This window comes from Misgurnus anguillicaudatus, chromosome 9, assembly GCF_027580225.2.
Source record: "Misgurnus anguillicaudatus chromosome 9, ASM2758022v2, whole genome shotgun sequence".
Lineage (NCBI taxonomy): Eukaryota > Metazoa > Chordata > Actinopteri > Cypriniformes > Cobitidae > Misgurnus > Misgurnus anguillicaudatus.
Window position 1 is genome coordinate 1,945,383 of NC_073345.2, and position 26,083 is coordinate 1,971,465.

Genomic DNA, 26,083 nt, shown 5'->3' on the forward strand with positions numbered 1-26,083 from the left:
AAACAAAACACTTGTGACTCCTGCACTAAGGGTTAAAGACGTTATCACCTTCATATTAGTCTACATGTGACAAACTAAAAAAATATTTATTGTCTAGTTTGATAGTCAGACAGTTAGTGATTTGATTTCACACATAACTTACCGGTAGCCTACTGGTGGTATACAGTGATATGTAGTTTGTTTTCACTCTGTTCCAAACGCCATGTTTTCATGAGGACTGACCAGAAAAGACGCCCGTGATGTCATGTTTACATGACTCCCGATTGTTAAAATAAGTCTCAAATTAACGATAAATCATACAATAAACTTTAACAACGGAGACGAGACACACGTATGCAACTACCCACTGAGACGCACTGCATGCGTCTTGCGGAAGAACATTGTAACCGGCGCTACTTCTCTCCGTTTAATATGGACGAGTCACCCAGGTACTGTGCTACTCCGCAGCGCGCGGGTACCCGCCGGACTTAAATAATCCGAAAATAAACACTTATTATACGTGTACCATGGTGATTCATTATAAGACAAAAACACGACTTGAAAGATTGATTCGTGATGTACTCGCTCATTATAAACATAACGTAAACATTTTGTAAGATTTGAACAAAAAAGTTGCATCACAACAGTATCTGATTCTCACTCTGCGTGTGTTTCACGCTGAATGACGAACGGGCTAAGCGATGCAGGTACAGAGAAGTAGAAGAGGATGACACCATTTGCTAAGCGGGGAGGTTTTCATTTTCTACCTTATTATATATTTTAAACCACAAACTACGGAGTATGTTTTGGACATTATTTAACCTGGTCAAAGACGAACAAACATTTTAGAATAATTAAATTTCTTGCCCCAAGTTTTAGGGGTGCTGAGCTCCTTTTTAGGGGTGCTGAAGCACCCCTAAAAAGGGGCTAGCCTCGCCCATGGCCAGGTACATGTATACAGAGGCACGGGCCACCCTTGGCCTCCGTGTAGAACCGCCACTGCTGCAAAGTTTTCTCACTGATGAATGAGACATGAGATGTGACCGTCTGATCTGTGCGTGTTCATGTGTTTTGAAAGAGGCGTGACTTTGGATAGTGATTTGACTGGAGGGTGGGATCGTGATTTCATTGCTAGTCGGCTACCATTAGCATTTTTCAAACTTAGATACTTTACCTTTAATATTCTGAAACAAGACAGTGTTTAATACATATGCAGCCTACAAATGAGACCTCATGAGGGCTCTATTTTGTTTGAGAAATGGCCAACATTTCCCAGACCCGTGCATCATTTCTGTATTCTTTTGTGTTTTGAGAATTTGCAGCGCGTTTCTGTATTTGTTTGTGCTGCGTGAGTATCTGCAGCGCATGTGTTGTCAAACTGATGAAGATGTTTTCTTAATTTGCTAGTGTTTTTTCTATTTGCATGAGTTTTCCTTTGTTGCAGTGCAGTGACTTCTGTTGGCCACCATAGCAACCAGTGAAAAAAGTTAGTCTAGAGCCCTGTACAATGTGTGAGCGTGAACCCTCCTTCCATAGGAATAAATAATAACACGTTTTTCTCGCTTCGCGTCGGTGCAAATGCACCAACAGGCAATGGTCAAATTGTTATATGGTGTGGTCAGGTTTTCTTCTTGAGATGGAGTGGTTGTCCTGCAGCTTATTAAAATGTTTAATATAAAAAATATAAAATGTATCTGGAAAAGATGAGTCAAGACTCTGCGTCTATAAATCAGACCGGCTAAAAAAACCATAAAACAGAGCAAAACACAGCCTGTTGCCCATACAAGTTAAAAAACAGTTTACTACACTTTAAACCAAAAACAATTGTTGCAACAAAATCAATGGTTTTGCCACAGAAGCCATGGTTAAACCAATGGCAATCAATATGCCATGAAACTAACGTTATACTTCTACAAAGACATAATTAATTTTCGTAAGGGACCAAGTTGTTAGTGCTGTTTGGTATTAAAATAAATTTTTTATTGTTTTTCTAACTATTTATGATGGCTTAAAAGCACGTTTTGTCATTGGTAATCAAGGGAACAGGTATACATTTTTGTAGAAAATGCGGATGATATATTACTGTGTGTTACGGTACATTCACACGGGGTGAAAGCGTTAACGCTTGATGGAAGGCTTCTCTGAAGTGTGGTCAACAGCCAATCACAGTGGCCACAACACATGCTCTGGGGATCCATAAATGTAATTGGCTGGCTCTGCCTAGGTTATTTGCATAAGGCAATCTGATTGGCTGGATCTGACCCACGAGTTGCTGCTTGAAAAGTTGAGAAACGTTTAACTTCTGCCGCGAGCAACGACACTGACACGGCCCCGACGGATGCACAATTCAGTTCAGCAACGGATGACATCACAACACCCATTAAATGTCTGCATGTACCATTAGAGCTTAAAGAAACTTTGTAGCAAAAAACATTACAGAGATTTTAATATTACTGTACCTCTCTTCTCTCAGCAGTGGCATGTTGAAATTTGAAATGCCTTGTGACATGAGTGACATTTTAACCCAACTGGCTGGGTTGTTATAGAAATAACCCAATGCACACTAAGAATAACCCAACATAACGACCCAATATGTTTAACCCATTTGTTGAGAAGAACAAATAACCCAACATTTTTAAAGTGTGGATATAACTAATTGTAGTTTATTTTGCACTGCCATATTTCTACAGTAACCCTAAACAGACAAACTGCTCTACAGAGCACGTTTCGCCACTAATGTTGTCTCAGATGATAACATGTTTGTCCTGTGGCAGCTACCGTAGCTTCTCTATGTGCTTCAAACGAGAGGGGTGAGCGGTAAACTGAGCCGTTGGTTGCAATCTCACTGCTGATGAGACCCAAGTTGAATTATTTGGCCATCATAGAAAAGGATGTTGACACCAAAAACACAGCACATTGCCAAAACAAACAAAATACATACAAACATACAGTGAAGCATAAAGGTGCACGCACTGTAAAAAATTAACAGCATTTTGTCAAATCAACATAATTTTTTAAGTTAAAGTATCATAAAAAATATAAGTTAAACAATTTCTACTTGATTTTATATGTTATGTCAAGTTGTTTTAACTTCATCCTCCCGGGCATTGCAGTGATAGCTTCCCACTGCCCCAGATGTCTAAGTGTGTTCAATACTCACTAGATGGGTTAAATGCAAAGCTCACATTCCAAGTATGGGTTACCATACATTGGTCATTATGTCATTTTCCATTCAGTCAGTTTTGTCTCAAATCTTTAAGGCATGGGTTTCCAGTGTTGCTCCTGGAGGCACCTGTCCTGCATATTTTATTTCCAACCCTTTTTATTTTCAACACACCTGCCACTAATAAACCTGAACATCTTGATAAGCAGGTTAAGTTGTGTTTGACTGTGGTTGGAACTAAAATCTGCAGGACAGGTGCCCTCCAGGAACAGGGTTAAAGTCCCATGCATGACAACCACCCGAAACACACCTTCAATGGATCCACCAAAACAAGACAAAAGTTTTAAAATGCCCCAGCCAGAGTCCTGGGGCCTAATTTATAAAGCGTGCATATGCACAAAACGGGGCTGAAAACATTCGTACGCCACTTCCTATGCAAAGGTTGTGATCTATAAAAAAACTTGTACCTATGTTTGCACCTGTAAGCAAACTCTGACCCATGCATGTGCACATTCTGGAGACAATTAAGGGGAATTGGCGACACAGATAGTGAGGTAGTGAACTAAATCAGTTTGAAGAAAGTAAATATGACAAGAACGATTATATTGATGCCACATTTAATTTCACTTCATATCTGCTCTTTGTAGAGCAGAGGAGAACGCTTGTGCTGAGGCAGATTCACGTATGCACACTTGCAAGTGATCTGTGATTTATCAAGGGAACATTGGGTCTCATTCACTAAGCATGCGTACGGACAAATTTGTGTGTGAGATGTGCGTACGGATCTTTTCATGAACAAATCGTGATTTAACCAAAACTTTTGTATCAAATTGTCTTCCAAATGTACGCAAAAAATCAAGAAAACCTAAAACCACTTGTACGCAATAATCATGTACAATCAAATACTAGGCTATAATAATAATGTTTATAATAATGTTTATATATAATATTTACATTATTATATTTTATATTATATTATTTTTTGTATTATATATTAGTAAACATTATACCACGGGTCTGTTGAATGCTGCATTCTGATTGGCTGAGAAATGTTCTATGGGTGTTGATTATTTTTCTGTAAACCGCACACCTAATTTTTCAAATGTCTTAAAAATAGGCACCAGAGCAATGTTTGTGGTAACCGTGGTATAAGAGGAATGGTTGACTCCGGTCCTTTGAATTATTTGAAAATAATGCACACCTGCGGTGTAACGGCACTCCGCTTCGCGTCGTGCCGCATTGCCACCTTGGTGTGCATTATTTTCTTATAATTCAATGGCCCGTCGTCAATTATTCCTTACTAATCTATATTACTATTATTATATACATTGTATTATAACAGCCTACTTATTTTTTCTAAACACATAAAGAAGATGCATGTAATGACAAATCTTCACGCTTTCCTTCCTCAGTTTTTAAATCTCTATTTGAAAGCGTCTACTTAATGCCTTAATGTAAATGTCATGTAAATGTAATGAGAAGTCTGCCGTATTTTCCAGACTATAAGTCGCATCAGTCAAAAAATTCATCATGAAGACGAAAAAAAAATATATAAGTCGCACTGGACTATAAGTCGCATTTATTCAGAAAATTATTATTCTTTTGGGGGGCATTTTGTTTGTTAAAGGAATAGTCTACTCATTTTCAATATTAAAATATGTTATTACCTTAACTAAGAATTGTTGATACATCCCTCTATCATCTGTGTGTGTGCACGTAAGCGCTGGAGCGCGCTGCGACGCTTCGATAGCATTTAGCTTAGCCCCATTCATTCAATGGTACCATTTAGAGATAAAGTTAGAAGTGACCAAACACATCAACGTTTTTCCTATTTAAGATGAGTAGTTATATGAGCAAGTTTGGTGGTACAAAATAAAACGTAGCGCTTTTCTAAGCGGATTTAAAAGAGGAACTATATTTTATGGCGTAATAGCACTTTTGGGAGTACTTCGACTCGCCTGAAAAGTCCTCTCCCCTTCTCACTCTCATAATGGGAGAGGGAGCGTGTTACTGCGCCGAGTCGAAGTACTTTTAAATAAAAACATTTAATGATCTTTATATCTTGTTGCCATTTCATAAGAATTTTGCTCTTGGTTTTCAGGTTTGGCAGGAAAATTGTGCTCTTTGTTACCATGGGGATTCAGACAGTATTTACCCTAATTCAAGTCTTCTCTCCATCTTGGTTGATCTTCTGTTTGTTGTTTTTCATCGTTGGAATAGGAGAAATTTCTAACTATGTGTCAGCATTCGTTTTAGGTAGTGTACATGCTTTTGATATAATGTGATGTATGTGTTATATTAGAATTTAATGTACTTACAACTGATCTTTAAATTGTTGTGTTAGGTGTTAAGTGAAACAATGTTTGTATATAACGATATAATCTTACATGTACATGTGCAATTAACATTTGATCTATGAATGAACTTCATGTTGAAGGAATAGTTTACTCAAAAAGAAATTCAGCATCATTTAGTGACCCTTACACTTGGGTCATGTTAGCCCAGCGCATTTTCTGTCCTATATTTACCCAGTTGTTGGGCTAAACCCAACCCAATTTTAATATTTCAAGCTCAAAGCACCACTAAGCAAAACTCATTTGATGTGAAGGTGAGTAAATGATGAGAGAACTTTCATGTTTGGGTGAACTTCTCCTTGAAGTTTGTTAATTTTTTACAAAATGTTTTTTTCTACAGGAATGGAGATATTCAGTGGATCAGTTCGGAACATGTTCTCCACTCTTGGTGTGTGCTTTTTCTTCTCAGTTGGGTATATGATACTTCCATTGGCTGCATACTTCCTACGAGACTGGAGAATGCTACTTACTGTTCTTACCATTCCTGGTTTCTTCTACATACCCCTTTGGTGGTAGGTGTAAGCTATGCGCAATGGTTACTATTTATTAATTTACTTCTTAACGTCATTATAGCATCTATGGGTATTGGTAACACTTATATTAATTCTTGTTTATGTTACTTAATGTCAATAGAGTTATTCATGTTAGTTCATGGTGCATTAATTAATGTTAACAGTTACCACGCTTGATTTTATAACTGTATTAGTAAAAGCAAAAATTTACATGAACTGAGATTAATAAATGCTTTAGAGGTATTTTTATTGTTAGTTCATGTTAGCTAATGCACTAACTAATTATTAACAAATACAATCTGACTGTAAAGTGTTATCAGTTAATCATAGACGTAGCTTGACATTTGAGCTTGCGGGCAGGCTTGTATTCCAGAAAGCGGGGTTAACTTACCATTAGTGAAACCCTGAACTTTTGTTTGATAAAACCAAAATCTGCTTACCCTGATCATGTCAGTTCCAAAACCCCAGATTAGAATTAGTTCAGTCAACCTTTTTCTGGTAACCTAGAGTTAATGCGAGAAAAACGGGGAATACATAAAACATACCTGGCTATGTCACATAACCAGCTTTTTGGAATACCCTCCAGATCTATCATCGTATACTAAAACAAGTGCTATGGTTTTTACCACAAACAATTTTTTTTTAAATTTAAACCATTTTGTTGACTACATTAAAATAATGGCCTGTATCATAGATAATAAAACAACATGATAATGGATTTAATATTTTGTTTTAAATGTAACAGTTAAAAGTAAAGAATGAGGACTATTATTTGTATTTTTAACAATAATATTAATGCTATAGTAATTTTTATTATAAACAGTGATCAAATGTTGAAGTGTCCTACAGTTTTTTACAATCACTTTGCTACTATTTTCAGAACCTTGATGTAATTTTTCACAACTCTAGATACAAAATTCAAAACAGTTATCACTTGTAACACAGGCTGTCTAGTGTTCAAAACATTGCATTGTGCATTCACATCTTTAAAGACATCTTGCACTTGCACAATCATTGTTTCAAAACACAAATTTACTGTGAAATACCATGGAAACATAACTATAGATCACCCACACACAAGCAACTGATAGTTTCACTAAGTCATTGTTTGTACAATCATTAAGTATTGTAGAACAAAATTGGTGATACAGATTTCATTATGGTACATGTAGAGCAAATACATATCTGTAAAAGTTCTGCAGTAGTAGAGAGAATACTACAGACACGTTGGAATCATTGAACAAAGTTTGTAATGTATTGATGAAAACACTACAGTACAATCACAACATAGGTCACATCATTTCACAATCTGCACTCAATCATCAGTAACAAGTTGGCAGAATTGGACAAGCAATTACAAGGGCCTGCATCTATACAGTACAGTGATAATTGGTTCATGCTCCATGCTTATTGGTTACAATGAACCTCATTATCTTGAAACTTTCATGATTTTCAGTAAACATGGAAGATTCTTTGTCTGTTTCCATACAACTATTACGAATAATGCAACAGTTACTTATCATTTTGAGCAGTTGTATTGATTGATAGTTAGATCATTGTAAGAAAATGAATAGACACTTATTTGAAATGTGATGTGTGAATAGCCTTTTGAAACAGTAGTACTTTGATGTTAAGTTGTGTCATATTGAACATGTGATTTTGGTTGAATGAACAAATGATCCAAGTTTTATGTGTATTGTATCCAAGCAATTGAGAAAAGAGTTAAGAGTTTTGAAAAATGTGCATTTTGATCTTTGGTTGTGAGTTTTGTGTCTAGAGTTGTGAAAAATGACATCAATGTTCTGAAAATAGTAGCAAAGTGATTGTAAAAAACTGTAAATCACACATGGATTCAACTCCGCTCCCTAATCACCACCAGAGGGAGCCATCCATCCCATGAATATTAACTGTATCACTTCAAATTCATTTCCCATAAGCCCACATACAGTATACCTAGCACCACCTGATCATCATTATCCACACTATATAATCCTACCTCTTCCACCAGTCTGTGTGAAGTCTTGATTTGTCTTGATTGAAGTTCAATGGGTTAACTTCTCATATTTAAACATCAAATGTAAAGAGATACGAGATAGCCATACGGGCATAACATCTTGCCTGAGAACAAGCGAGAGGATGACATGACACAATCGCTAAAATGATAGCAAAACACTTAAAGCTGCTTAATGTTATGAAGCTTGTGCTTTAACTGGACGTGGTTTAAAGTGTGCTGTTGTGCTGCACATCCACAACAGGAGTTAAACTTTCTGTCCAGTACATAACTTCGTGTTAGTCTTGCATTTTGTGCAGATAGATGCACGTTGTATAATACATTTATGTTGTATCAAGGCTTATGAGTTTGCACCCCTGATATTAACTTTGTCACTTATAGAGTGTGTCATCAGTTTGTGTTTATTAACCCTTTAGTTTCACTACATTACGCAGCTATTACTGTTAGAGGTTTCTGTTAAAAACATTTAATTCATTAATAATCTAGAAGGCCTACAGTGTTTCCGCCAAACATTCCCGCCACGCCTGCAGTTATGGATAGAAGGGATACAGCAAACAAAATCGCGCCGGATGAGCACTGTTTTGTCCTGTTTCACCCAAACCTAACTCTAAACATTACATTTCACAAGCTTTAGGATGTATTTGTATCTCATTTAGCCAGGGCCTCTGTTTTCAATCTAATCCTACCTCCAAATCTAATCCTAAACTTTTCGGCATTTGCTCTATCCCACGGAGGCAGCTTGCAAAATAAAGCTACCGAAATGTCCGCCCTGCCAGACTGGCTGTCTTAAAGAAATAAATTATTTTCTGGATTTCGCGTTGTTCACTCATTTATAAATAAATCTCCTAAAATATCATAATTTCCCCCAGGCGTTTAGTTTCATGCGTTAATAGATTTAAATCAACAGAACATGATGATTAGCCTACGTCTCTGTTTGGAGAAAAGAATAAAATAAATAAGCCCACTTGAAATATGTTACACACAAATAATTAGCAGACTGACAAAACAAATAAAAAAGTAGGCTATTTGAGTTTCTGTTCTTTAGTTAATGTTTTCTTACATTAATCTGATTGGAAGGAAACACATTATTCCTGTGGGAAGAGAAGGACGTTGGTAAGTTAATAAAAACTTGAGGCAAACTGTGAGACTTTGTTTCATCTGTTTTCAGACGTAAAAGCAAGGTTGGGGTACCCGCAGTTGAACCGCATAATATTTGATGTAACGGGTGTAATAATATTAACATGTCATTTGCGTTGTAGATGCAGGTTGGGACTCAATAGGCAAGAGTGGAGTGCGGGTCATTGGGTTGATGCTCAGATCTGTGGAAGACCTTTTTATTATTTTGTTTAAAACATGCATAAAAGGGTTTTAAACTCATCAGGGAGGGAGGCAGAGCTAGATGGAGGCACATTGCTGGGTGGTTTGTAGTCTGTGATAGTTTGTATGCCTTGCCACATATGCCAGGGTCCAAAGAATTGAAGTGTTCTTCAATCCTCTGTTTGTGTTTGGCCTGGATGATACCCTTTCTCAGGTTGACTCTAGCTGAGGTCTTCAGACCCGAAGGCTGCATCTATTGCTTTGAGCAGACAATGAACCTCTCTATTCATCCAGGGCGTCTTATTGGGAATTGAAAATTTTTGTGTGTGGTCACTCTACCCACACACCTGTTGATATGTTCCAAGATAGAGTTGGTGTAAGTGTCAGTGTTGATCTGAGAGTTTGTGGATGGCCTGGGCAGCAAACTCACTGTAGTCTGTGTACTGGAATCGATGTTGAACAGTGGAGTCAGCACCTTCCAGGCAAATTTGAACAGTTCTTATTGTAGGTTTCACACGTTTGATGACCGGGGTATATTTTGGGAGCAGGAACAAAGAGATGTGGTCAGACTGACCCAGGTGGGGGAGGGATGTGACTTTGTAGGCATCAGTCACATTAGTATATCCAATGTTTTATGCCCCCTTGTAGTGCAAGAGACATTTTGGTGAAATTTAGGGAGAACAGATCTTAACGTGAGGGGATTAAAGTCCCCAGCAACAGTAAAGGCCCCATCCAGGTGCAAGGTTTGTAATTTACTTATAGCAACCCAAAGTTGCTATAAAGCCTCATTAGCATCCGACGGTACATAAACTTTAGGAACTGGAAATCAGCAGAGCAGTGGGTATCCACAGTGACCATACACCATGATTTGTTTACATAATGCATACTCAACCACCCTTGATTTTACCAGAGGTTATTGCAACTCTGTCAGCCCTGGAATGACCCTCCATATGCACCACGCTATTTGGCACATTATTACAGAGCCATGTTTGCAACATTTCATGATTTTTCAAGAATGTTTAGACCCTCAAAAATGCGAACTTTGCCAAGCCGCCATGCACACACCCTTTAACAAAGTCAAGATGTTTGCTATTAATGATAACAGAGGCCTTAAGATTAGACTGACCAAATATGATGATGATCTGGGGTGCGTTTCCAAAAAGCATTGTTGCTATCTAAGTTAGCAACTTTGTTGGTTGCAATGCAATTTCCCATTGCCAACCAAGTTGCTAACAGGTAAGCAACGGTGCTTTTGGGAAACGCACCCCTGGTTACATCTCTAAGTGTAAAACCTGTTATTTCCTGCTGCCTATAGGTGGTGCTATGACTGTAACTGAATATTGGCATGTTAATGTGTTCAGGCCAGGACTTTTATCAAATATGTGACATTTGGGGCAAAACTAGTATTGGTACGAAAAGTCAAGATCTCCACAATTTAGCATTGCAAAGGCCTTTAGATTACACCGACCAAATATGATGATGATCTGATTAAATCCCTATAAGGAGTTAAAGTACGAAGCCTGGAAATGTCAAAAAATTAAAGAGAAAATTCAAAATGGCTTCCTGTGGGAGCTCCAAGATACTTTTTGTAGGTCTTGGAGCGATAGATGATCCTACCAGTTATCATATCTGTATGTTTAATGGACCTGGAGGCTGTTTCCTTGAATTTTTGTAGGTGGTGCTGTAGAGCCATTTTACACGCCGAATTCTGAAACCTATACCACTTGTAAATTTTTTGACACTTTTTAAACGTGTGCGAAGTTTAATGAGTTTTTGAGCATGTTAAGACCCTCAAAAATGTCCTGGGCCCTATTAATAATATTAAACAAAGCAAAAACAATAGGGCTCCGCACCTATGGTGCACTCTGCTTGCCGGCTCTTCTGTGCTCTGGCCCAAATATTTCATTAAAAAACAGTAGCAGTAACACCTCAGTGCTCTGGCCCTAATATTGTAATTCTTTACAGGTTTATTCCAGAGTCTCCACGGTGGTTGCTGTCTCAGGGGAGGGTTAAAGAAGCTGAGGCAATTCTGAGAAAGGCTGCTAAGATGAATGGAGTTCAGGCTCCTGATGTCATTTTCCCCCAATTCCAGGTACAATCCATAGGGTGTGTTTTTAAATGACACACTGTACTATACAGCTATTAGTACTACATTAACAGTACTGTATTATTTTGCACTACAATGACGCGTAAGCTTGCAAAGAGAAAGCTTTATTTAATTTCTGAGAAAATCTCCAAAAAGATTCTAGGGCCCTGTTTACACCTGGTATTAAGATTGCCGTTTTAATCCATCTCAGTTGTCCACTTTTTACCGCTTTTTTCTAGTTACTTTTAAAGGATGGTCTGTCGGCGAATCTTTACGAGCAGGAGAAATAATGGGTTAAAGTGCCGGGGTAGGGGTGTTGGCAGGACTTTTTATCCTATTCTATTATACTTTTCTCCTAATAAAAGTGCCAAAAAGTTCTTAAAATCTAATTAGGGGTCAAGCCCCGAAGGGGCGAAGACCCCTATTGTATCCGTTAGTTTTCTTTTTATAATAATAATAATTATTAGGGGTCAAGCCCCGAAGGGGCGTAGAACCCTATTGTATTTGTTAGTTTTCTTTTTATAATAATTATTAGGGGTCAAGCCCCGAAGGGGCGTAGAACCCTATTGTATTTGTTAGTTTTCTTAATTTTATTATTATTATTAGTTATTCTTCTTCCGCCATTGCGGTCTATGGCAGCCCATAGAACCGTACGTAGGAAAGTTATGAAATTTGGCACACTGATAAACGACAGTCCAATGTGTCCCCACAGCAAATTTGGAGTCTCTATATCTAACCCACTAGCGCCACCAACAGTCCAAAATTGCACTTATGTTTTTGCCTATAACTTCTGACCCGTACGTCCTAGAAATTAAATTCTTGTTTCCTCTGATTCCTTGGCTCAAGACGATTCGATTGGACCCTATGACGTCATTTTCCGTCATGAAAATTTTCCCGCCATTTTTAAATATTCATAAAACCTACTTTTGCGAACTCGTCCTAGAGCTTTTGCCGGATTGCCTTGAAAATCGGTATGCACCATCTAGAGACACTCAAGGCAAAAAGTTATTAAAAGAATTTTGATAAACCAATCCGTTGTCGTATAGCGCGTCAACAAATTTTACGTAGAGCTCAAAAAAACGGATTTGAGGCTGTATCTTCGCCAAACTTAAGCCTATTGACACGATACTTTGTATTTCTGATGCCAGTCAGGAACTAAGGGTGCATGCAGAGTTTCGTCACAGCGCCACCTAGTGGTCAGACTTATGTTTTACATGCCTATAACTTTGGCTCCGATTGACATATTTTCACAGGACTTGTTTCCTTTGAGTTCTAAATAGTTGCCGAGTCCAACGATACCAAACATACCCGAATTCGCCTTACGGTTAACCCTGCGCAGCAAAATAGCACTTAAGAAACACGCGTAAATATCTCCGCGAACGTTTTTCCGATCGACTCGAAAACACCATAGGAAGAAACTAACCTTACCTTCTGAACAAAAAGTTCTATTGGCGTTATATTAAAATTTTCATCAGAAATGGCCGAAAATTGCAAAAAACGAAAAATTACCTTCAAATTTTGTGTTTTTTACACATAAATGGTTGTAACTTTGTAACGAAAAGAGATTTTTTCACCAGATTTGATACGATGATGCATGAGCACATTCTGAGGCCACACAAAAAAAATTGTATGCTTGCACCACTAGATGGCCTTATAATTGAACAAAACCTTTGATAACAAGCCAGCCCTATGGTCATACAACTGTTTCTTAACTAAACTAAAGTGTATAGTCATAAAACTAGCTAGATGTAACACAATCATGACCTGATGTTGCATGCACAATTTTTCCATTGCGCCACCTACTGGTTTTGAGATGGAATATGGTATTTTTGCCTAAAACTACTGCAACAACACATCTAAAACCATGAGTCATCATGGATTATTCCTTTCATGGCTTTGACTATAATCACTGGTGGTTGCCAATTTACTCCCTAGCAACCATTGAGAATACCTTATCAACCGTTTTTGCAAAAGCTATATCTCTGCATCAGAACATCGTAGAGACATGGGGATGGTCTCTTTTGACTAATTAAACTTGTTGTAACATGATGTGACCACTGCAAACACCACTCACATGTCCTTCAGTGTTCTAATGTTCCATGATTGTCAATAACAGAAGGACGATTGCAGTAGACAAGAACTTAGATTAATTTTGTTGATAACTTTTTTGTTTTTTCATCTAAAATTATTAGATTTACCTAGGTTCTTCAATCTGCTTATCCAATCTCAATTTTACATCCTTTTGTGCCCTTTTCGGCTTGACCCCGGCATTGCTGCTTGCAGCTATATTTAGGGGTCAAGCCCAGAATGGGCGAAGACCCCTATTGTATCTGTTAGTTTTCTTATTATTATTTATTAGGGGTCAAGCCCCGAAGGGGCGAAGACCCCTATTGTATTTGTTAGTTTTCTTTTTACAATTATTATTAGTTATTCTTCTTCCGCCATTGCGGTCTATGGCAGCCCATAGAACCGTACGTAGGAAAGTTATGAAATTTGGCACACTGATAGAGGACAGTCCAATGTGTCCCCACAGCAAATTTGGAGTCTCTATGTCTAACCCGCTAGCGCCACCAACAGTCCAAAGTTGCATTTATGTTTTTGCTTATAACTTCTGATCCGTAAGCCCTAGAAACAAAATTATTGCTTTCTCTTATTCATTGGCTCAAGACGATTCGATTGGACCCTATGGCGTCTTTTTTCGACATGAAAATTTTCTGCCATTTTGAATTATTCGTAAAACCTACTTTTTCGAACTCGTCCTAGAGCTTTTGTCCAATTGCCACGAAAATTGGTATGTATCATCTTGAGACACTTAAGGCAAAAAGTTATCAAAAGAATTTCGATACACCAATCCGTTGTCGTATACCGCCTTAACGAATTTTACGTAGAGCGCAAAAAAACAGATTTTAGGCTGTATCTTCGTCAAACTTAGGCCTATTGACACGACACTTGGTACTTGAGATGCCAGTCAGGAACCGAGGGTGCATGCATAGTTTCGTTGCAGCGCCACCTAGTGGCCAGAGAAATGTTTTATACACCTATAACTTTGGCTCCGATTGACGTATTTTCATGGGACTTGCTTCTTTGGAGTTCTGAATAGTTGCCGAGTCAAACGATACCAAACATGCCAGAATTCGCCTTACGATTAACCCTGCGCAGCAAAATAGCGCTTAAAAAACACGCGTGAATATCTCCGCGAACGTTTTTCCGATCGACTCGAAAACACCATAGGTAGAAACTAACCTTACCTTCTGAACAAAAAGTTCTATTGGTGTTATATTAAAATTTTCATCAGAAATGGCCGAAAATTGCAAAAAACGAAAAATTACCTTCAAATTTTGTGTTTTTTACACATAAATGGTTGTAACTTCGTAACGAAAAGAGATTTTTTCACCAGATTTGATACGCTGATGCATGAGCACATTCTGAGGCTACACAAAAAAAATTGTATGCTTGCACCACTAGGTGGCCTTAAAATTGAACAAAACCTTTGATAACAAGCCAGCCCTATGGTCATACAACTGTTTCTTCACTAAACTAAAGTGTATAGACATAAAACTAGCTAGATGTAAAACAATCATGACCTGATGTTGCATGCACAATTTTGTCATTGCGCGACCTACTGGTTTTGAGATAGAATATGGTATTTTTGCCTAAAACTATTGCAACAACACATCTAAAACCACGAGTCATCATGGATTATTCCTTTCATGGCTTTGACTATAATCACTGGTGTTTGCCAATTCACTCCCCAGCAACCATTGAGAATACCTTATCAACCGTTTTTGCAAAAGCTATATCTCTGCATCACAACATCGTAGAGACACGGGGATGGTCTCGTTTGATTAATTAAACTTGTTGTAACATGATGTGACCCATGTTTTGCAACTGCAAACACCACGCACATGCCCTTCAGTGCTCTAATGTTCCATGATTGTCAATAACAGAAGGACGATTGCAGTAGTCAAGAACTTAAATTATTTTTGTTGATTACTTTTTTGTTTTTTCATCTTAAATTATTAGGTTTACCTAGGTTCTTCAATCTGCTTATCCAATCTCAATTTTACATCCTTTTGTGCCCTTTTCGGCTTGACCCCGGCATTGCTGCTTGCAGCTATATTTAGGGGTCAAGCCCCGAAGGGGCGTAGAACCCTATTGTTATTGTTAGTTTTCTTATTATTAGGGGTCAAGCCCCGAAGGGGCGTAGAACCCTATTGTTATTGTTAGTTTTCTTCTTCTTATTATTAGGGGTCAAGCCCCGAAGGGGCGTAGAACCCTATTGTTATTGTTAGTTTTCTTATTATTATTAGGGGTCAAGCCCCGAAGGGGCGTAGAACCCTATTGTTATTGTTAGTTTTCTTATTATTATTATTATTATTTTTCTTCCTCGTTCTTCCGCCGAAAGTCAATGGCAGCCCATAGAACCGTACATAGGAAAGTTATGAAATTTGGCACACATGTGGAGGACAGTCTCAGAAGTTACTATAGCAACATTGGTGTGTCTGACTCAAACCCTCTAGCGCCACCAACAGTCCAAATATCCACTTATGTTCATGCTCACAACTACTGACCCGTGAGTCCTAGAAACTAAATTCTTGTTTCCTCTGAATCCTTGGCTCATGTTGATTCAAATGCACACAATGATGTCATTTGTGTCATGCACATCTTTCCGCCATTTTGAATTTTCCGTAAAACCTACTTTTTCGAACTCCTCCTAGACCATTTGTCCGATTTGCATGTCCTTTGGTATGTAGCATCTAGAGACACCCCAGACAAAAAGTTATCAAAAGCTTTTTGATAGACCAATGCGTTCTCGTATACAGTGACAACATATATGGCGGCGAGCACGCCAAAACGGACGTGAGGCTGTATCTTCACAAAACTTTATTGTATCGACACGAAACTTGGTATATGTCATTACAGTCATGACCTGAGGGTGCCTGCAACGTTTCGTCACAGCGCCACCTAGTGGTCACGAGATTCGAAAAATGCCTATTTTCGCTTATAACTACTTCAAACTTGAGTCTAAAATCATGAAGGTGGTCTTGTTAGATTCCTTGAGGCATGCCGAGTCAAACGATACCAAACGGTTTTCAGTCGGCCATTTTGGGTGTCGGCCATTTTGAATTCTCTCATTAAGTTCAGTATTTCACAAATAGAATGGCGTATCGCTACGAAATTTGGCATGGTTCATCAGTGACATGTTCTGAGCGCACCTATAAATCTTTAGGACGGTGCCACCTAGTGGTCAGGATATGTAAATAAATTGTTTAAAATCTTTATTTCATTTGATTAAATTGCCACTATGACATAAGACTTCACTCTACTGATTCCTTGGCTCATGCTGAGTCCGACTGTACCAAATATGTCTGAGTCAAACCTACTTCCTGTCGGCCATTTTGAATTATATTGAAGACCTACTTTTTCGAACTCCTCCTAGAGCGCTTTTTTGATTGGCTTGAATTTTATTAGGCATCATCTAGAGACACTCTAGACAAAAAGTTATCAAAAGCTTTTCGGTAGACCTATCCGTTGTCGTATCACGCATCAAAGAATGCGAGGGCGAGCACGCCAAAATGTGTTTGAGCCTGTATCTTCGCAAAACTTTTGCGTATTAATATGAGACTTGGTATATGTCATAACAGTGATGACCTGAGGGTGCATGCACCATTTCGACACACTGCCCCCTACTGGTCACGAGATATAAAAAATGTCTATTTTTGCTTATAACTACTGCAAACTTGAATGTAAAATTATGAGACTGGTCTTGTTAGAGTTCGTGAGGCATGCCGAGTCAAACGATACCAAATGGTTTTTGGTCGGCCATTTTGAATTTTTCTTTAAGTTCAAGTATTTCAGAAACGCAATTGCGTATTGTTATGAAACTTGGTATGGTTCATCAGCAACATGTTCTGGGAGGACTTGTAAACTTTCCGATGCCCCCTAGTGGTCAAGAGATTTGAAGCTATATCTCTTCATCTCTTTATCGTATTTACACCAAATTTGGTGGGTGTCATCACAATCAAGACCTGAGTCACAATTTATTTTTTGGTCAGTGCCCCCTAGTGGTCAAGTCATTTAAGGCTATATCTCTGCATCTCTTTATTGTATTTACACCAAATTTGGTGGGTGTCATCACAATCAAGACCTGAGTCACAATTAATTTTTTGGTCAGTGCCCCCTAGTGGTCAAGTTATTTAAGGCTATATCTCTGCATCTCTTTATTGTATTTACACCAAATTTGGTGGGTGTCATCACAATCAAGACCTGAGTCACAATTTATTTTTTGGTCAGTGCCCCCTAGTGGTCAAGTCATTTAAGGCTATATCTCCGTATCGCCTTATTGTATTTACACTAAATTTGGTATATGTCATCACAGTTATGACCTGAGGCACCATCTGTTCTTTTGGCACAGTGCCACCTAGTGGTCTCAAGATAGGAAAAAAATGCTTTTTTTCATAAAACTAATGCAAACTTAGATGTTAAATCATGGCAGTCATCACGTATGAATCATTTTTTGCCATGTTTGGCTTGACCCCGGTATCGCTGCTTGCAGCTATATTTATTATTATAATTATTATTCTGCTTCTTCTTCTTCTTCCGCCATTGCGGTCTATGGCAGCCCATAGAACCGTACGTAGGAAAGTTATGAAATTTGGCACACTGATAAAGGACAGTCCAATGTGTCCCCATAGCAAATTTGGAGTCTCTATGTCTAACCCGCTAGCGCCACCAACAGTCCAAAGTTGCACTTACGTTTTTGCTTATAACTTCTGACCCGTATGTCCTAGAAATTAAATTCTTGTTTCCTCTGATTCCTTGGCTCAAGACGATTCGACTAGACCCTATGACGTCATTTTCCGTCATGAAAATTTTTCCGCCATTTTGAATAGTTCGTAAAACCTACTTTTGCGAACTCGTCCTAGAGCTTTTGCCCGATTTCCACGAAAATCGGTATGTAGCATCTACAGACCCTCACGGCAAAAAGTTATGGAATTCATGTCAATTCGTCAATCCGTTTACGTAAACCGCGTCAACGAATTTTACGTAGAGCGCAAAAAAACAGATTTGAGGCTGTATCTTCGGCAAACTTAAGCCTATTGACACGATACTTGGTACTTGTGATGCCAGTTAGGAACTACAGGAGCATGCAGAGTTTCGTCACAGCGCCACCTAGTGGTCAGACTTATGCTTTACACGCCTATAACTTTGGCTCTGATTGACATATTTTCACGGGACTTGTTTCTTTGGAGTTCTGAATAGTTGCCGAGTGCAACGATACCAAACAAGTCAGAATTCGCCTTACGGTTAACCCTGCGCGGCAAAATAGCGCTTAAAAAACACGCATGAATATCTCTGCGAGCGTTTTTCCGATCGACTCGAAAACACCATAGGAAGAAACTAACCTTACCTTCTGAACAAAAAGTTCTATTGGCGTTATATTAAAATTTCCATCAGAAATGGCCGAAAATTGCAAAAAACTAAATATTACCTTTAAATTTGGTGTTTTTTACACGTAAATGGTTATAACTCTGCAACAAAATGAGATTTTTACACCAGATTTGACACGCTGATGTATGAGCACATTCTGAGGCCACACAAAAAAATTTGTATGCTTGCACCACTAGATGGCCTTATAATTGAACAAAACCTTTGATATCAAGCCAGCCCTATGGCCATACAACTGTTTCTTCACTAAATTAAAGCGTATAGTCATAAAACTAGCTAGATGTAACACAATCATGACCTAATGCTGCATGCACAATTTTGTCATTGCGCCATATACTGGTTTTGGCTTGACCCCGGCATTGCTGCTTGCAGCTATATTTATTATTATTGTTATTCTTGTTCCTCGTTCTTCCACCCAAAAGTCAATGGCAGCCCATAGAACCGTACGTAGGAAAGTTATGAAATTTGGCACACATGTAGAGGACAGTCTCAGAAGTTAATATAGCAACTTTGGTGTGTCTGACTCAAACCCTCTAGCGCCACCAACAGTCCAAACATCCACTTATGTTCATGCTCATAACTTCTGACCCGTGAGTCCTAGAAACTAAATTCTTGTTCCCTCTGAATCCTTTGCTCATGATGATTCAATTGCACATGTTGATGTCATTTGTGTCATGCACATCTTTCCGCCATTTTGAATTTTCCGTAAAACCTACTTTTTCGAACTCCTCCTAGAGTGTTTGTCCGATTTGCATGTCCTTTGGTATCTAGCATCTATAGACACCCCTGACAAAAAGTTATCAAAAGCTTTTTGATAAACCAATGCGTTCTCGTATACCGTGACAACATATACGGCGGCGAGCACGCCAAAACGGACGTGAGGCCGTATCTTCGCAACACTTTGGTGTATCGACACGAAACTTGGTATATGTCATTACAGTCATGACCTGAGGGTGCCTGCAACGTTTCGTCACAGCGCCACCTAGTGGTCACGAGATTCGAAAAATGCCTATTTTTGCTTATAACTACTTCAAACTTGAGTCTAAAATCATGAAGGTAGTCTTGTTAGATTCCTTGAGGCATGCCGAGTCAAACGATACCAAACAGTTTTCGGTCGGCCATTTTGGGTGTCGGCCATTTTGAATTTTCTCATTAAGTTCAGTATTTCACAAACAGAATGGCGTATCGCTATGAAATTTGACATGGTTCATCTGTGACATGTTCTGAGCGCACCTATAAATCTTTAGGACAGCGCCACCTAGTGGTCAGGATATGTAAATAAATTGTTTAAAATATTTATAGCATTTGATTCATTTGCCACACTGAAATGAGACTTCAATCCTTTGATTCCTTGGCACGTGCCGAGTCCGACTGTACCAAATATGTCTGAGTCAAACCTACTTCCTGTCGGCCATTTTGAATTATATAGAACACCTACTTTTTCGAACTCCTCCTAGAGCGCTCGTGTGATTGGCTTGATTTTTGGTATGCATCATCTAGAGACACTCCAGACAAAAAGTTATCAAAAGCTTTTCGGTAGACCTATCCGTTGTCGTATAACGCATCAAAGAATGCGAGGGCGAGCACGCCAAAATGTGTTTGAGACTGTATCTTCACAAAACTTTTGCGTATTGATATGAGACTTGGTATATGTCATAACAGTGATGACCTTAGGGTGCATGCACCGTTTCGTCACACTGCCCCCTACTGGTCATGAGATATAAAAAATTTCTATTTTTGCTTATAACTACTTTAAAATTGAATGTAAAATTATGAGATTAGTCTTGTTAGATTATGTGAGGCATGCCGAGTCAAACGATACCAAATGGTTTTCAGTCGGCCATTTTGTGTTTCGGCCATTTTGAATATTTTCTTTAAGTTCAAGTATTTCAAAAACGCAATTGCGTATTGTTATGAAACTTGGTATGGTTCATCAGCAACATGTTCTGAGAGGGCTTGTAAACTTTTCGGCGCCCCCTAGTGGTCAAGAGATTTGAAGCTATATCTCTGCATCTCTTTATCGCATTTACACCAAATTTGGTGGGTGTCATCACAATCATGACCTGAGTCACCATCTATTGTTTTGGTCAGTGCCCCCTAGTGGTCAAGTCATTTTAGGCTATATCTCCGTATCGCTGTATCGTATTTACACTAAATTTGGTATGTGTCATCACAGTCATGACCTGAGGCACCATCTCTTGTTTCGGCACATTGCCTCCTAGTGGTCACAAGATACAAAAAATTGCTATTTTTTCCTAAAACTAATGCAAACTTAGATCTTAAATCATGACAGTCATCACGTATGAATTATTTTTGCCATGTTTGGCTTGACCCCGGTATCGCTGCTTGCAGCTATATTTATTATTATTATTCTTCTTCCTCGTTCTTCCACCCAAAAGTCAATGGCAGCCCATAGAACCGTACATAGGAAAGTTATGAAATTTGGCACACATGTAAAGGACAGTCTCAGAAGTTACTATAGCAACATTGGTGTGTCTGACTCAAACCCTCTAGCGCCACCAACAGTCCAAAAATCCACTTATGTTCATACTCATAACTTCTGACCCGTGAGTCCTAGAAACTAAATTCTTGTTTCCTCTGAATCCTTGTCTCATGATGATTCAATTGCACACATTGATGTCATTTGTGTCATGCACATCTTTCCGCCATTTTGAATTTTCCGTAAAACCTACTTTTTCGAACTCCTCCTAGACCGTTTGTCCGATTTGCATGTCCTTTGGTATGTAGCATCTAGAGACACCCAAGACAAAAAGTTATCAAAAGCTTTTTGATAGACCAATGCGTTCTCGTACAAATTGCCAACATATATGGCGGCGAGCACGCCAAAACGGACGTGAGGCCGTATCTTCGCAAAACTTTATTGTATCGACATGAAACTTGGTATATGTCATTACAGTCATGACCTGAGGGTGCCTGCAACGTTTCGTCACAGCGCCACCTAGTGGTCACGAGATTCGAAAAATGCCTATTTTCGCCTATAACTACTTCAAACTTGAGTCTAAAATCATGAAGTTGGTCTTGTTAGATTCCTTGAGGCATGCCGAGTCAAACGATACCAAACGGTTTTCGGTCGGCCATTTTGGGTGTCGGCCATTTTGAATTTTCTCATTAAGTTCAGTATTTCACAAACAGAATGGCGTATCGCTACGAAATTTGGCATGGTTCATCAGTGACATGTTCTGAGCGCACCTATAAATCTTTAGGACGGCGCCACCTAGTGGTCAGGATATGTAAATAAATTGTTTAAAATCTTTATATCATTTGATTAAATTGCCACTATGACATAAGACTTCACTCTATTGATTCCTTGGCTCATGCTGAGTCCGACTGTACCAAATATGTCTGAGTCAAACCTACTTCCTGTCGGCCATTTTGAATTATATTGAACACCTACTTTTTCGAACTCCTCCTAGAGCGCTCGTGTGATTGGCTAGATTTTTGGTATGCATCATCTAGAGACACTCTAGACAAAAAGTTATCAAAAGCTTTTCGGTAGACCTATTTGTTGTCTTATAACGCATCAAAGAATGCGATGGCGAGCACTCCAAAATGTGTTTGAGCCTGTATCTTCGCAAAACTTTTGTGTATTAATATGAGACTTGGTATGTGTCATAACAGTGATGACCTGAGGGTGCATGCACCATTTCGTCACACTGCCCCCTACTGGTCACGAGATATAAAAAATGTCTATTTTTGCTTATAACTACTGCAAACTTGAATGTAAAATTATGATAGTGGTCTTGTTAGATTTCGTGAGGCATGCCGAGTCAAACGATACCAAATGGTTTTTGGTCGGCCATTTTGTGTGTCGGCCATTTTGAATTTTTCTTTAAGTTCAAGTATTTCAGAAACACAATTACGTATTGTTATGAAACTTGGTATGGTTCATCAGCAATATGTTCTGGGAGGACTTGTAAACTTTCCGGTGCCCCCTAGTGGTCAAGAGATTTGAAGCTATATCTCTGCATCTCTTTATCGTATTTACACCAAATTTGGTGGGTGTCATCACAATCAAGACCTGAGTCACAATTTATTTTTTGGTCAGTGCCCCCTAGTGGTCAAGTTATTTAAGGCTATATCTCTGCATCTCTTTATTGTATTTACACCAAATTTGGTGGGTGTCATCACAATCAAGACCTGAGTCACAATTTATTTTTTGGTCAGTGCCCCCTAGTGGTCAAGTTATTTAAGGCTATATCTCTGCATCTCTTTATTGTATTTACACCAAATTTGGTGGGTGTCATCACAATCAAGACCTGAGTCACAATTTATTTTTTGGTCAGTGCCCCCTAGTGGTCAAGTCATTTAAGGCTATATCTCTGCATCTCTTTATTGTATTTACACCAAATTTGGTGGGTGTCATCACAATCAAGACCTGAGTCACAATTTATTATTTGGTCAGTGCCCCCTAGTGGTCAAGTCATTTAAGGCTATATCTCCGTATCGCTTTATTGTATTTACACCATATTTGGTGGGTGTCATCACAATCAAGACCCGAGTCACAATTTATTGTTTGGTCAGTGCCCCCTAGTGGTCAAGTCATTTAAGGCTATATCTCCGTATCGCTTTATTGTATTTACACTAAATTTGGTATGTGTCATCACAGTCATGACCTAAAGCACCATCTATTGTTTCGGCAAAGCGCCACCTAGTGGTCTCAAGATACAAAAAATTGCTATTTTTTCATAAAACTAATGCAAACTTAGATCTTAAATTATGACAGTCATCACGTATGAATCGATTTTGCCCATGTTTGGCTTGACCCCGGTATCGCTGCTTGCAGCTATATTTATTAGTTATTCTTCTTCCGCCATTGCGGTCTATGGCAGCCCATAGAACCGTACGTAGGAAAGTTATGAAATTTGGCACACTGATAAAGGACAGTCCAATGTGTCCCCACAGCAAATTTGGAGTCTCTATCTCTAACCCGCTAGCGCCACCAACAGTCCAAAGTTGCACTTATGTTTTTGCTTATAACTTCTGATCCGTAAGTCCTAGAAACGAAATTCTTGCTTTCGCTTATTCATTGGCTCAAGACGATTTGATTGGACCCTATGGCGTCATTTTCCGTCATGAAAATTTTCCGCCATTTTGAATTATTCGTAAACTCTACTTTTTCGAACTCGTCCTAGGGCTTTTGTCCGATTGCCACAAAAATTGGTATGTATCATCTAGAGACATTCATGGCAAAAAGTTATCAAAAGAATTTCGATACATCAATCCGTTCTTGTATACCGCCTTAACGAATTTTACGTAGAGCGCAAAAAAACAGATTTTAGGCTGTATTTTCGTGAAACTTAGGCCTATTGACATGACACTTGGTACTTGTGATGCCAGTCAGGAACTAAGGGTGCATGCAGAGTTTCGTCACAGCGCCACCTAGTGGTCAGACATATGCTTTACATGCCTATAACTTTGGCTCCGATTGACGTATTTTCACGGGACTTGTTTCTTTGGAGTTCTGAATAGTTGCCGAGTCCAACGATACCAAACATGCCAGAATTCGCCTTACGGTTAACCCTGCGCAGCAAAATAGCGCTTAAAAAACACGCGTGAATATCTCCGCGAGCGTTTTTCCGATCGACTCGAAAATACCATAGGAAGAAACTAACCTTACCTTCTGAACAAAAAGTTCTATTGGCGTTATATTAAAATTTTCATCAGAAATGGCCGAAAATTGCAAAAAACGAAAAATTACCTTCAAATTTTGTGTTTTTTAGACATAAATGGTTGTAACTTCGTAACGAAAACATATTTTTTCACCAGATTTGATACGCTGATGCATGAGCCCATTCTGAGGCTACACAAAAAAAATTGTGTGCTTGCACCACTAGATGGCCTTATAATTGAACAAAACCTTTGATAACAAGCCAGCCTTATGGTCATACAACTGTTTCTTAACTAAACTAAAGTGTATTGTCATAAAACTAGCTAGATGTAACACAATCATGACCTGATGTTGCATGCACAATTTTTTCATTGCGCCACCTACTGGTTTTGACATAGAATATGGTATTTTTGCCTAAAACTACTGCAACAACACATCTAAAACCATGAGTCTTCATGGATTATTCCTTTCAAGGATTGAACTATAATCACTGGTGAATGTCCATTTACTCTCTAGCAACCAATGAGAATACCTTATTAACCATTTTTGCAAAAGCTTTTTCTCTGCATCAGAACATCAGAGAGACATGGCGATGGTCTCTTTTCACTCATTTAAGTTGTTGTAACATGTTGTGACACGTTTTGTCACTGCAAACACCACTCACATGTTTTTCAGTGATCTAATGTTCCATGATTGTCAATAACAGAAGGACGATTGCAGTAGACAAGAACATAGATTATTTTTGTTGATTACTTTTGCGTTTTTTCATCTGAAATCATTAGGTTTACATAGGTTCTTTAGTCTGCTTATCCAAACTCAACTTTACTTCATTCTGTGCCCTTTTTGGCTTGACCCCGGTAATTGCTGCTTGCAGCTATATTTAGGGGTCAAGCCCCGAAGGGGCGTAGAACCCTATTGTTATTGTTAGTTTTCTTATTATTATTCTGTTTCTTGTTCTTCCGCCATTGAAGTCAATGGCAGCCCATAGAACCGTACGTAGGAAAGTTATGAAATTTGGCACACATGTAGAGGACAGTCTAAGAAGTTACTATAGCAACATTGGTGTGTCTGACTCAAACCCTCTAGCGCCACCAACAGTCCAAAAATCCACTTATGTTCATGCTCACAACTTCTGACCCGTGAGTCCTAGAAACTAAATTCTTGTTTCCTCTGAATCCTTGGCTCATGATGATTCAATTGCACACATTGATGTCATTTGTGTCATGCACATCTTTCCGCCATTTTGAATTTTTCGTAAAACCTACTTTTTCGAACTCCTCCTTGACCGTTTGTCCGATTTGCATGTCCTTTGGTATGTAGCATCTAGAGACACCCACGACAAAAAGTTATCAAAAGCTTTTTGATAGACCAATGCGTTCTCATATAAATTGACAACATATATGGCGGCGAGCACGCCAAAACGGACGTGAGGCCGTATCTTCGCAAAACTTTGGTGTATCGACACGAAACTTGGTATATGTCATAACAGTCATGACCTGAGGGTGCCTGCAACGTTTCGTCACAGCGCCACCTAGTGGTCACGAGATTCGAAAAATGCCTATTTTCGCTTATAACTACTTCAA

At 38.7% G+C, this 26,083-nt stretch overlaps 1 protein-coding gene across 2 annotated transcripts in view; it reads left to right on the forward strand.

Annotated features, from left to right (window-relative positions):
* The window catches only part of LOC129424096 (solute carrier family 22 member 4), a 92,880-nt gene that overhangs the window by 27,185 nt on the left and 39,612 nt on the right, over window positions 1–26,083 (forward strand). For both annotated transcript variants that reach the window (XR_012370950.1, XM_055180674.2), the window contains exons 3-5: window positions 5,244–5,398; window positions 5,837–6,008; window positions 11,302–11,428. Coding sequence is in view for 1 of the 2 variants with exons in the window: in XM_055180674.2 (XP_055036649.2) it covers window positions 5,244–5,398; window positions 5,837–6,008; window positions 11,302–11,428 (454 nt within the window). In the remaining variant the exon portion in view is untranslated. The remainder of the gene's footprint in view (window positions 1–5,243; window positions 5,399–5,836; window positions 6,009–11,301; window positions 11,429–26,083) is intronic.